We start from the raw sequence: 14350 nt of genomic DNA, 5'->3' as shown, positions 1-14350 counted from the left end.
CAGAAGTAATGTCAAATGTGTGCCTTACGCTCTGGAGTTAAGGCTGAATTTGTTATGTTTAATTTTGGTGACATTGGTAACCCTGACGTGGTAATGATGATGATGATGATGAATGTAATTTGCATTCATTTGTTTTCAGTTCTTAAAACATCGCCTAAGCCCGCGAACTTGTATTTATAAGGAATCCAGAGTTCTCTTAGTATCTTCGGAACCATAGTATACCTCGGTGCAAAATCTTGCGTTTTGGTAGCATATGCTTAAGATGCTTCTTATAAAACCAAAATCACCATATGTTTCCATATAAATTTCGAGGAGTTCCCCCGATTACTCATGGATCCCATCATCAGGTCACCTCTTTTGTGAACACCAAATTGGAGTGAAACCTAATACAACAAAACAAAAATTTCGAAAATCGGTTCACAAACGGCGGAGTAATCGTTGAACATACACAAATAAAAATAAAAAATAAAATAAAAATATCCACAGCCGAACATATAACCTCCTCCTATTTGGAAGTCGGTTAAATATAGGTAACATTATCTCCCAAACGTAATATTATATACTGTACATGTAATACATAGTACGCCCGAAACAAATCAGTATCATAAAGTCAGTCGGGCAGAATGTTTGTGACACTACTAGCTGTGACCATATCTACAATATTAATATACGTCATATACAAGTATAAGGCAGCACATAACTATTTTGAGAAGCATGGGTTGAAGTATAAGCCAGGGATTCCGGTTTTCGGGAACAGTTGTAAGAGCACTTTCTACAAGAGACACACTTTTGATGATATAGACGAGATCTACAGAGCGTTTCCCGATGAAAAGTAAGTACATACTTTTATTGTCATTTCAGTCATAGGGAAACTTAATTACTTTTTAAGCTGTACTGTGCTTTGTATTAGTGTATAATTAAGAATTCGAATTCTTTACATAAAACTTAGAGAAATATTTTAAGTTAATAATGAATAATAACCCATTTTGTCAGAAGTACACTCTTGAAAATAAATTGTTATTATCCAGAAAACACAGGTCAAGAATGGAATATCTACAGTAGCTCTTAATATCCATGAAATGTCTGAAATATTTGCGATAAAACAATGAAAATGAACGATGTTTTTGTAGAATTCTACGAATAATAAATAGTTTTTATTATTCGTGGGTAGGATTGTTGAAAAAATACCTTTTTTGTAGCACTAGTGATGTTTACTTTTACTTTGTTAACAAAGCTCAGTACCATCGAGGAAACTGATTCCTAGGCAGCTGACAGACCAACGTCATTTGGTTGGATCATATTGTCAATTCAATGTTATTTGTGATCTGTCGGCTGGGTTTGACGTAACGCGACCAATCTACGTAGATCCCCCATCTGCCTAGGAAACAACTTCTCTGATAGTACAATTATATTGCTACGAATTTATACCGCACAACAAAGAAAAATGGACCATTAATTTGGTTTCAAGTTTGTTTACGTTTAAATCAAAATGAATTAAAAATGGAACTGTGAAATCTTCCAGATACGTGGGCTACTTGGAGGCTATGAAGCCGGTAATAATAATCCGCGACCCGGAGATCATAAAGAAGATAACGGTGAAGCAGTTCGATCATTTCGTTGACCACCGGCAGCTGTTCTCGCCGGAGATAGAGCCCCTGATCGGCGGGAGTCTGTTCTTGATGAAAGGTTAGTTAGTGGTACTAGAGCAAAGAGTAAGTTAACTATGGTACTAGGGTCGCAGAGGTGTAAAGGAGCGGTAAAGTGCAATTTCAACAGTACACCACTTCGTGGACCACTGGCAGCAGCTGTTCTCGCCGGAGATAGAGAGTAGAGACCCGGTTCGGTGGCAGCCTGTTGTGTGAAGGAGAGGTCTCATCCCCACTCCCCAGCTTCGTAGACTACCGGCAACTGTTCTCGCCAGAGATAGAGCCCCTGTTTTCTTTTTTTTTTTAATTATAAAATTGGGGCCGTCTATGGACTGTTCGCCCATATCCTTTTTTTGTTATTTTATTATTTACATTTTTCGCACCAAGGATAATTGAAATAATATTATAAATTTTAATTAATTGTAGTCCATGACGCCATGGACTTTTTTTATATATACTTAATAGAATAGATTATAATATATACATATAATAAATAAATATATATTTATTGTTTTATAAATTACATAATAATAATATTAATGTTTTAAACGGTGTGGTCCCAGTGTGGCGGCCAGTAGATCCGACATTTTTCGATTTCCTTAGATTTTATGCTGCTCCACCCTTTGCCTTTAGATGTTGTGACATTGACTTGGTGGAGAGAGGTCACTCAAGCTGGGTGGAGTTTCTAGGGTGTCAAAGTCAGAGATATCGTTCTGTGTCGAATCTACCAGATGCCAGCCAGGATCGTGTCCTTCCTAACGCTGCAATATGTGAATTCTTGGGAAGGGCGAGGCTCCGTTGATAGTGCCCCTGTTCGGTGGCAGTCTGTTCTTGATGAAAGATTAGTGCTACCAGGGCAGCAGAGGTGTGAAGGAGCAGTCGCAGCCTGTATCTCTAGCTTCGTGGACCACAGACAGCTGTTTCAGTTGGCCGTCTGTTCTTGATGAGAGGTTAGTGCTATCAGCACAAAAGCTAGAAATTTAGAGAGAGGAGTTTACGAGACTTAGGGCCTGTTTCACCACTTCCTGATAAGTGTCGAATAGGCTATCCACCACTTAACTTGAAAGATGAAGTATGAAGGATTTTTAAAAAAGAAAGAAATTATCAGGCAGTGGTGAAACAGGCCCTTAGAGCGGGGGGAAAGAGCGGAGCATTAAATTAAAGTATGTTAAAACCTCTTTTATGAGCTACAATTGTTGCTTAAGTATTACTATTTATCTTTCTGTAGGTCTGTTTCCTCTTCGTTTAAAATACTTAATCGATTTGGATGAATTTTGGTGCGGTTATACTTTGAGAATTGAAGATTATACTTGATTTTGATTCACCTAAATGTACGGTTCCAGCAGGATATACGAATATCCTTGAACCGTAATTTAGGCCGGCAACGCACCTGCAGCTCTTCTGATGTTGCGAGTGTCCATGGGCGACGGTAGTTGCTTTCCATCAGGCGACCCGTTTGCTTGTTTCCCCCCTTATTTCATAAAAAAAAATATCAGTGCCACGCGCCACTAGCAACACGTTGTTAATAATACATAAAGGAAGAATAGATTGATTTATGACAGTAATATCAATTGATTCTAGTTGAAGCACTTAAAAATAGCTATGAGCTCACAGCGAAACAAACAAGTCACTTATTCAATTGCCTGGACCCTAGCGATATTTGTCTGTTGGTACGTGCTGTGACGTACATAATATTAGCGATATCGATTTTTCTCAGCAATGACTAAAGCTTATTATTATTTTTTAACATAAAATGGAACCCGACTTCCAAGGAAAAAACAATATTCTTAAAATGACCTAAAAAGTATGAAATGATTCTTATTATTCATTAGTGCCTTTTCAAAATTCGACTAAATCTCAACGAATTCTGTACTCGATTTTATTCTTTTGGAGAAAATAACAATGTAGTTTAAGAGGAGTCCACACCGCCCTTTTTTCCATACAAACGTTGTCCCCTGTTTCCTCCCTGGATAATGCTAGTAGAGTTATAATTTTTTTCCTGAATATCTACAGCCACTAATACGATGTCCCTATGTTTTCTTTTTTTTCATAATTTAATTATTAAATAAGATATGAACGTTCAAAAACCCAAAAAAATGGCCAGATTTTCCGCTGTGTTCAAACGTCCAGAAAACAGATTTGGCTATATTATACAAAAAAAGCAAAACATAGGAACACAGCTCAAGCCTTTTTTTAATCTTTAATGAAAAAAGTACTTAAATCGGTTAAGTTTTGGAGAAGGAATCAGGGGACAACGAATCGTTGATTTTCTGGATTTTCTGCAGTTGTCTCTATCGCGTTCTGCGGTATAGGCTTGAGGTAAGGGAGACAGCTATAGATATTACACGTGCTTTTTTTTCATTTCTCTAGCCCCTGGTGTATCCTCTTAACGCTCGCCAGCAAAACTTGTGTCAGTGTTGCACGAATTCAAGTGGCGTAATTACTCTATTAAATAATAATATACAGGGTGTAACAAAAATAAGTGATAATACTTTAGGGTATGTACGTGTTCCTTGTAGAGAGTTCACTGTGAAAGTAGCAGCGCTGAAAGACCAAAAATTTTTTACACTTTTGTATGGGGAATCTCGTGACGCTCGGGCCCTTGCCCATACAAAAGTGAAAAAAAATGTTGGTCTTTCAGCGCTGCTACTTTCACAGTGAACTCTCTACAAGGAACACGTACACACCCTAAAGTATTATCACTTATTTTTGTTACACACTGTATACATTTGTTTTGTGTTTCATGCGTTACTACTTACTTCTAATGATAGTGAAATAATAATATCTAAAGTGGATGACCTGCACTATCATTAGACATGTTTAATAGTAATTATTATTAAATTATGATACCACGAGCCAGAATTATGTGTTAATTAGTGTCGAAATAGTAAGAGATAATTGGATGCTGTTAAGCATTTGTGTACACAAAAAAATTACGTTTTGAGTTATGAATGCATTCATGTTCTTTAGAATACACAAATGATTAACAGCGACCAATTAGAATAATGATATTATTATAGTCTTATGAAGTTCAATGAACAAAAATCGGCCAAGAGCGAGTTGGACTCGCGCACGAAGTGTTCCGTACCGAAATAAAGCAAAAATAGGCTGAAATTTGTGTTTTCTGTATGGGAGCCCCCCTTAATTATTTCATTTATTTAAATGTTACTTTAAATTTTTTTTTTTTTTTTTTGTATTAGCCTATGCTATCCCACTGCTGGGCAAAGGCCTCCCCCTAAATTATTAAAGTTAAAATAAAACTAAGTATTTCTTGAATATTTCAAGTTCCTACCACTATGTATTGCCGCTATTTAAATCGAGCAAAAAATAGAAAAAAAATCACGTTTGTTGTATCGGAGCCCCCCTTAAAAATTTAATTTACTTTGTTTTTAGTATCTGTTGTTAAAGCAGCAACAGATACACACAATCTGTGAAAATTTCAGAAGTCTAGCTATAGCGGTTCTTGAGTTACAGCCTGGAGATAGACAGACAGACGGACAGACATCGAAGTCTTAGTAATAGGGTCCCATTTTTAACTTTTCGGTACGGAACCCTAAAAAGCGTTATAAATGTTCCCATACTCTTGACTCTTGAGTGTAAATCAAAAATCTACTAAACACTAACCGTAACAAAGAACAAGATTATAATAATAATTATGAAAACAACCAGAAAAGTTTCACAAAAAATTACAAGTCATGACAATATGAGCAAATTCATAATGTTGGGACATTTCTCATGGAAATATCATCATCATCATCAGCGCTGCTAATTTTACAGCGAACTCTATTTAAATTTTAAATCACACATATTTTTAAGTATTATCACGTTTTTTTTATTTGTTTATTTTAAGTCGCTTTTTAGGATTCCGTACTCAACAAGGAACCCTTATAGTTTCGGTCGGTCCGTCCGTCTGTCCGTCTGTCTGTCTGTCCGCGGTTTTGCTCAGAGACTATAGGACCTACAAAGCTGTAATTTAGCATGAATGCACATATTAATGACGTCGATAAAATGGTACATGAAATCGTAAAAAAAATATTTTTTATTGTACCTTCCCTACACATCAAGCGGGGATGAATTTTTTTTTCGCGTCCACCCCATCGTGTAGGGTGTCGTTGGATATGTTTTTTTTTTTAGTATTATGTGTATTTATAGATCATTCTCCGATTTAGGGATCCGTTTGTGAAATATTAAGTTTTAGTGTAGGCGCACACTAGGCGACACGCGTCAGTGACAGCTGGGCGACTAGACGCGACGACAAGTCGACAATGGTTGCGATGGCTCTAAGGCCGGTATAAATAGTCAGTACTTAAGATGCGACCCGGTCTCAAGACGCGGTTCGGCTCTGTGATTGGTCCAAATTTTGACAACCAACCAATCACAGAGCCTAAACCGTGTCTTGAGACCGAGATGCATTTTGGGTACTGACTATTTATACCGGCCTTAGAGTCCAGTGTCCCCCTCCCCCCTTCTACCAGCTAAACGGTTGCTTCTGGAAATTTGAAAAAATTCACGGGAGTAGGAAATATGCTGAATTTAAAAGGAAAACTATCACCGCTAAGAAGACTTCATAAGTTATTGAGTAATAGTCGATCAACTAAAAAAGATGTATTCGGCGAAGTATAAAGGAACTTTTCGTTTAAATTCCTTTGAAAGTGACTGAGATGATGTTGTTAGTAGTGTAAAACAAGTTATAAATGTATTGTCATTGACCATACAAAAATTTAAAAAAACTAGCGCCATATCACGTATTGCTTAAAATATTATTGACCATCTAGAGTTGATATTGAACATCGCGCGCCTTCAATCTAACTGTCAAATAAACTGTTCAATAAAATTAAAGCGGGATATTGCACAATACAATTGATCGTCTAGGGGCCGGCTTAATCTTATACAATGTAAAAAGGGTAATACGTAGTTACAATATAATCTGTGGCTCAGTGGTTGAGCGCGTGGTCAGTGCTCAAGCCGCGGTGATCGCGGAATCCCACCGACGGAACAAAAAGTTTTCAATGTTCTTGGGTCATGGATGTTTATTAAATATGTGTATCATAATTATAAAAAAATCTTAAATATATGTATGTATATATAGTATAAAAGTATTAAATATATTTCCGTTGTCTGGTACCACAAGTCCTTCAGGTACTTAGCACCGGGCCAGTCTGACGTGGTGTGAAGCGTCCATAGATATTACTATTATTATTAATTGTAAGACAGAATAAACTATGCAGGCAGCAGGAGTAACTTTAAAAGTGTTTTTACCTTTCCAGGTGATAAATGGAAGGACATGAGGACCACCCTGTCCCCGGCCTTCACCAGCTCTAAGATGAAGCTGATGATGCCATTCATGGTCAAAATTGCCAGAAACATCATTGACTATCTTAAAGGTAAGAGGTTTTTTGTTTATCTATCTATATTCTTATTCTTATCTTATATATAAAAATTGATTTTCAAATGTGTTAGTCACGCTAAAACTCGAAAACGGCTGAACGGATTGGGCTGATTTTAGTCTTAAAATATTCGTAGAAGTCCAGGGAAGGTTTTAAAGTGACACGAAGTTCACCGGGACAGCTAGTCTATAATATAAAAATGAGTCGCTGAATGTGTTGCTAAGCGCAAAACTCCAGAACGGTTGGACCGATTTCGCTAATTCTTTTTTTGAAAAATTCCTTGAATGGTTCTTACGGAGAGAAAAGTTCTAAAAAAAAATTTTAAGTTCCTGAAAAAGTCTAAAAACAATACCTACTTAAAAGTCAAATATATAAAAATGGATTTTCAATTATGTTAGTAACGCTAAAACTCGAAAACGGCTGAACGGGTTGGGCTAATTTTAGTCTTAAAATATTCGTAGAAGTCCAGGGAAGGTTTTAAAGTGACACGAAGTTCACCGGGACAGCTAGTATTATATAAAAATGGATTTTCAAATATGTTACTCGCGCTAAAACTCGAAAACAGCTGAACGGATTGGGCTGATTTTAGTCTTAAAATATTCGTAGAAGTCCAGGGAAGGTTTTAAAGTGACACGAAGTTCACCGGGGCAGCTAGTAAATTATAATTATAGTAGGCGAAACCCTTCTTTCTTTTACAGCAAATAAAAGTGTGTTTTTATACAGTGTGTAACAAAAATGAGTGATAATACTTTAGGGTGTGTACGTGTTCCTCGTAGAGAGTTCACTGTGAAAGTAGCAGCGCTGAAAGACCAAAATTTTTTTTCACTTTTGTATGGGGAAACTCGTGACGCTCGGGCCCTTGCCCATACAAAAGTGAAAAAAAATTTTTGTCTTTCAGAGCTGTTACTTTCACAGTGAACTCTACAAGGAACACGTACACACCCTAAAGTATTATCACTTGTTTTTGTTACACACTGTATACTTAAATTTCCGCACTCTAAATCTAAGAATTCTAACTTCTAAGTAATGTAATGATTCATTCTTAAAATTAACAACCAATCTATAAATTTAATTCCTTTTAACTCACGTGACTATGAATCAAATTTTCTGATGGTATCATATACTCGTAATAAGCCCCCGCTTCAAATTGTAGCATAGTCTGTTAAAACTAAAAATCTCCTTTCCGCAGACCACACCGATGAAGACATAGACGTCGACGACCTAGTCCGTCGTTACACCAACGACGTGATCGCCTCCAGCGCGTACGGCGTGCAGGTCAACTCGCTGGTCGACAGGGACAACGAGTTCTACAAGACGGGGCAGGACATGTTCGCATTCACTCTACGACAGAACATGCTCTTCCTTATCGTGATTACATTCCCCAAACTTGCTGAGGTGAGATTTCTTTGCTTACCATGTTTTTATATATATAAAATAAGGTAAACGAACAAACGGGTCACCTGATGAAAAGCAACTACCGTCGCCCACACGCAACATTAGAAGCCAGGTGCGTTGACGGCCTTTTAAGAGGGGATTCTCTTTTTGAAATTAATCTGTAAATACTGCTGGTGACAGTTCGTTCCAGTTTTACAGTACGCGGCAGAAAGTTACGCGAAAAAGTGGAAGTTCCACCACGATGGAAGACTGCCACTCATCAAGGTGATGAGGATGATATACTTTTCGCGTGGAACGATGGCGATTTTAAGACAGGACGATAATTGTCTTCTTGCTGCCGTCATGTCTCCCGCTGAGACCTAGCTAGGTAGATTATAATTTACAAAAATTAGGCCTATTGAAATCCAGGTCCGAAATTGACACCCCTAGTTTACCCAAAATCAACGCCTAACCATTGAAATGCAACGCCAAAGAAATTACACGTGTAACTTAACTTAAAACTAGCTAACAGTTGCGGCCCTAGAGGGTGGCGAACAGGGCAATCGCCTGGGGTCTCGTTCTTCCAGGGGCCTCGCAAGATATTTTAGAAGATATTTAAGAAAAAAGGCCTCGGAAAGACCTGCTGCCCAGGGTCTCGCAAATACCTTCCGCCCGGGGCCTCGCAATGAATAAGGCCGGCACTGCTAGCTAGCTTTTATCGCTGGCGAATATCACTTGTTTTCTAGATCATTTTAGGAACAAAAAAGCATAAAACGTATTCAAACTAATGTGTTACGAATGCCAGTTTATTTCAATTTGCAGAAGCTAGGCATCAGAGTATTCCCAAGCCGAATACAAAACTTCTTCACGAATCTAATCAACGAAACCATAGACTACAGAGAGAAGAACAACGTAGTGAGGACAGACATGATACAGCTGTTGATGGAAGCCGCTAGAGGTAAGCTATAAACAAGCCATTAATCCTAATGGCACCATTGTATCCCAAAATCCGATCCGTTTTTAGTTAGAACGTCCTAAATGGTATGGTGGTGATGCTGTTATGTTTGGAGTTTGCGGTGTACTATTTCAAATTTTAACTTTTATTAATAGCCTAGGGCCCGGATTCATATGTAAATACCATCGACATAAGAAGCTATATGGACACGAAATGACCACGAAAGACGCCTGCCTTCAAAATTTGTAAACTAAAAATGGCGGATTTGACTAGAGATGTCACTGAATAATAAAAACCGGCCAAGTGCGAGTCGGACTCGCGCACCGAGGGTTCCGTACAAACCTGCAAGGTTTACAAAGTTCGTTCATTACGACAATCGAGTCATAACTATGGTATTTTTATTGCAAAATGAAATTCATAACATAATTACTATTTTGTAATGTAACTAAAAATTTTAGGTTTTCGGAATTTTTCCTTTATGTGTGCTATAAAACGTTGCTTCATGCCAAATTTCAAGATTCTAGGTCGACTGGAAGTACCCTTTAGGTTTTGATTCCCTTGCGAGTACTTGCGAGTTTCAAAATATGCAGCTTAAATTGCTGTTTCTTTTGATTGCGTTGACATAGAAGTTTGATTTTGTTACAGCTTAAAGGTATTATAGACCTGAGTATTTGGTATGAATTTCAATTTAATACCTCTACGCGTTTATGAGGAAATGGGTAGTAAGTTTAAAATTATTAAAAAAAAATATATTATGTGATGTAACTAAAAATTTATGGTTTTCGTAATTTTTCCTTTATCGTACCAAATTTCAAGATTCTGAGTTCACGGGAAGCACCCTGTAGGTTTTGATTCCCTTGCAAGTGTCGAAAATTTGCGGCATAAACGGCTGTATCTTTTGATTGCGTTGGCTTAGAAGTTTGATTTTTTCACAGCTTCAAGGGACAGTAGACCTGAGTAATTGATATAAATTTCAGCTTCATACCTCCACGCGTTCCTGAGAAAAAGGGTCTTGACAGACGGACGGACGGACAGACGGACAACAAAGTGATCCTATAAGGGTTCCGTTTTTTCCTTTTGAGGTACGGAACCCTAAAAAAGATCGATATTGATAATATTAAGTTTTTTTTATTCAGTAACGTCTCTAGTAAAATTCGCCATTCTAGTCAATTTTGAATTCAAATACCTATTAGGTATTTGCCTTTACTATTATTTGGAAAAGTATCGATATCGATATTTTAGATTAGGGATGACGTTATAAAGCAACTTCACCCAAAATAATGATTTCACTCAAGTAATCAATTATTATTATTACAATACTTAATACTGACTTATATTTTAGGTACACTCAAGGCAGAAAACGATGAAATTGATACAAAAGAAGACACAAAGAAGCCTACTAGACGTAAGTTTAAAATATGGTTCTTTGTTGGCTATGCCTTAAAATGTATTGTTAAAGCTTCTAAAAAAACTTATAAGATTTTGTCGTCTTGCAGAATGGTCAAGAAATGATCTCATGAGCCAAGTGTTCATATTTTTCGCTGCTGGCTTCGAGAGTTCTGCTACCACAGTCGGCATGACCATCCATGAGTTGGCCATCAACCAGGACGTGCAGGAGAAATTGTACCAGGAGATCAGAGAATACCAGGAGCAGCATCAAGAACTGACGTTTGATAGTATACCGTCGTTGAAGTATATGGAATGCGTCGTCAATGGTAAATATAAAGTCCAGTCGTAGGAAATTCGGCCTATAGGTTGTCTCTATCACATACGCACGAAATTTTTTGTATCCGACTCTTGTAATGGATTAAGTCAATATTTTTGCACGTGAGTAAAGAGACAAGCACAGTCAAGTTTCTCTATATCATTTTGTCTATCTATCTGTCTATCTTTAAAACGCTAACATTAAATAGAATTCTAACTAAATTAAATACTTCTGAACAGTTATGAAAATAATGTTTTTCTCTCTCATATTCTTAAGGTTTTTTAACTTTCAGAATGCCTCAGAAAGTGGTCTCCAGCGCTTATAATGGACAGGGAATGTACGAAGCCCTTTGAGCTCCCTCCTGTAAGGGAAGGCGCGAAGCCTGTTAAGGTTTGACAGTTTTAATATTATGAAATTCTCTTTGTCAGACAAGTACGAGCAATTATGATCAGAGCAACGGGACCTTCGAATAATAAAAACTAAGGAATCGTAACTCCCATACTATTACCGTTTTAAATTTGGTTCCTTTTGATCTGTCATGTAACGTCAGCCTAGTTCCGCTCAAGGTCACCTAAATATTGCAAATGTATTGAAATGTGACATACCTTTTCTGATTATAGAATTCGGTCACAAAGCTACACTTTTGTATCATAAAATAAAAAGCAATGATTCTAATTGCTTTTGCTGTTTGTTAAATTAAAAGGCAATACGGATTGCCGAAACAATTAATTATCATTTCAATGCAATAGCGCATAATTCTCTCCGGATTGTTCCATCAAAGCAATAATTGCTCAAACATCGGCCATATATTGGTACTTAAACCTAAGCATTACTCGTCTTTTTAGCAATTTTGTTCAATTTCCAGCTGAAACCAGGAGACATAGTGTACAACATGGTGAACAGCATCCACATGGACCCGAAGTTTTTTCCTAATCCGGATGTTTTCGACCCGGACCGATTCAGGGATGACAAGAAACACATACAGCCATTTACGTTTATGCCCTTCGGCATGGGACCTAGAAATTGTATAGGTGAGACCGTAATTATAATATTTAAGGGCTTTACACAGGTAATTATATAGCCGCACGATTCGCCGCACGGCGAAAATCGTCTGTCCACATCAGGGGTTCCCAAACTCATTTTGTCTACTGCTCACTTTGTGAAAAAATTATATTCTAGCGCCCCCCATTGTTTAAATTTAAAATGCATCTAGATGAATCATCTAGATGAAATCAAATCACCCCCAATTCCTCTACATAACGCCCCCATTTTTTTTCTGGGTTCCACATAGTAACCCGTGTAAATCCAGCATTACTGTCGCACCCATAGACAAATATCAATTACTTAATTCTAATTAAATTAAGATTTTAACATAAGCCCACTACATTGTCTGTCAAATGAAGTTTAATTATCGTAATCAATGGCCTGTCTATCTTCGTCCCAAATAGCTATGTCCGCACTATGCAATTTCATCTTCCATTTTCGTCATCATCTTTTTATTCAACTTTCGTTTGGCATATTCAATAATTGAATGCGTCAAAATCCACCCGCGTTGGAAAGAAAAGTGTCATAGCGTCACAGGCATGCCTCACGTGCGATGTTGACTGCGCTATAACGCATCCCCTTGATAAACAAAAAAAGGCACAGTGTGGACAAAGCTAATACACAATCAAATGCCAAAATAGAACAGATTGCAAGGATATAATGTCTACGCTTATCATGTAACATTTCCAACATTTAAAGCAAACATTAAAAAGTTATTTGTTATGTTTTAAGGAACTTAAGTGTATATTGCATACTTGGCCCCTTGGCATACCAAAGCTTAAACCCAAAATAACTAGCACAAATCCAACCAACAAACTGAACAGCAAAAAACTTGTAAAAAGTATAATTTATTTAACTCCATCATCTTTTTCAGGTTTAAGGTTCGCGTATCTGGAGGTGAAGGTCATACTCTACTACTTGTTACTGAACTTCAAAATATTGAAGTGTCCAAAAACAACAGATCCGATCCAGTTGCAACCACACAACTTTAATATCAAAGCCCTGGGTGGAAGCTGGGTGCGTCTGGAGGCTAGGAAATAGATCTGGCAATTCACATTTAAGGATAAAGTTTATTTAATTTGGGAAAATGTTTTGGAAGTACGATTTTATAGAGGGTGCAATTAAACCTTCCGGCCAAATTTCGATACATTGATCCTTATTAAAAATAAACATACACGTATTTTTTCTTTTATAATCACTCAGTACTAAAATGTTGAGAAATAGCTTCCGAAAGTTTTCCTGTAAAACACCACAACTATGCGTCGCTGGCCGACGACCCTGCAATGTTTTTTTTTTTTTAAATTCTATTTTATTTAAGGGACTTTTTTCACAGTGTGAATATGTCAGTCCCAAGCAATGATTTTAAGTGGGATAAAATAGTATGTTACTTATTTAAAAAAATTAACACCCTATTTTTTTGGTTAAATGAACTTCTAATGATACCTTTTTTTTTGTTTTTCGCCGAGAAAATGCTTTTAAGCATCTTGCGGGGATGGGGGTCCTGCCCGCAAGTATGTGGGTCTCTGCTGCGCCCGAAAGATGGTAGTGGACGTAGCCCTACCCACTAAAAACTCGGCGGCACTCCACTATTTGCCCTAGGCGGGCCGCGGGATCGCGTGAGCTTACTCCACGGCTACGCCGGCGAGTGCCTGCTGCTGCAGGCTCTTCGGTGTGTGGCCCAAGGGCCTTCCACGGCCGAACAGAGGCCTCATAAGGCTTGTATGCTTGCTTGATATTCTAATGATACCTAAGACCCAAAAAAATTTGGCCGGTAGGTTTAATTGCACCCTGTATATCAAGATAAAGCAACAACAAAACACAGTTAAAAAAACAACAATAAAAATCCGACCCAATTAAATTATTATAAGACTGGAATCAGAATCATATTGAAAATTTATAAATTGCAAAAGATATAATAAAACGTTTTAAATCACGTTTGTGTTTTATTTTAATTTTAACTTAACTTAGTTTTTACAGTAAACTATTTTTACCAAATATCTTTTAATCTGTTATAACATTTGTTAACAACCAACATTTCAAAAGTACAAAGAAATTTAGCGTGCAAAAGGTCAAATCATGTTATAATATAACAATCGGTTCAACAATTATATTAATTTGAAATTTCTAAATGGTCTGCTAATATAATGAAAGCCAAACCACAAATAGCTGTTTCGATTTGTACATATTGATGTTACATAGAGAATAACGATAATTATTTCTATTAAATACTTTAAAACAC

At 37.1% G+C, this 14350-nt stretch overlaps 1 protein-coding gene across 1 annotated transcript; it reads left to right on the top strand.

Annotated features, from left to right (window-relative positions):
- Positions 1-593: 593 nt before the first annotated feature.
- Positions 594-13269, top strand: LOC121732517 (probable cytochrome P450 9f2). The gene is made up of 10 exons (XM_042122431.1): positions 594-832; positions 1523-1686; positions 6914-7030; positions 8223-8428; positions 9230-9365; positions 10705-10767; positions 10859-11077; positions 11360-11457; positions 11933-12098; positions 12986-13269. The coding sequence occupies exons 1-10, from the start codon at positions 624-626 to the stop codon at positions 13150-13152; spliced, it is 1545 nt and encodes a 514-aa protein (XP_041978365.1). The 5' UTR covers positions 594-623; the 3' UTR covers positions 13153-13269.
- Positions 13270-14350: the final 1081 nt, after the last annotated feature.

The sequence above is a fragment of the Aricia agestis genome, chromosome 12 (genome assembly GCF_905147365.1).
Source record: "Aricia agestis chromosome 12, ilAriAges1.1, whole genome shotgun sequence".
Taxonomy (NCBI): Eukaryota; Metazoa; Arthropoda; class Insecta; order Lepidoptera; family Lycaenidae; genus Aricia; species Aricia agestis.
Note: the sequence above shows the minus strand (reverse complement) of the source record. Positions and strands in the feature narration are given on the sequence as shown.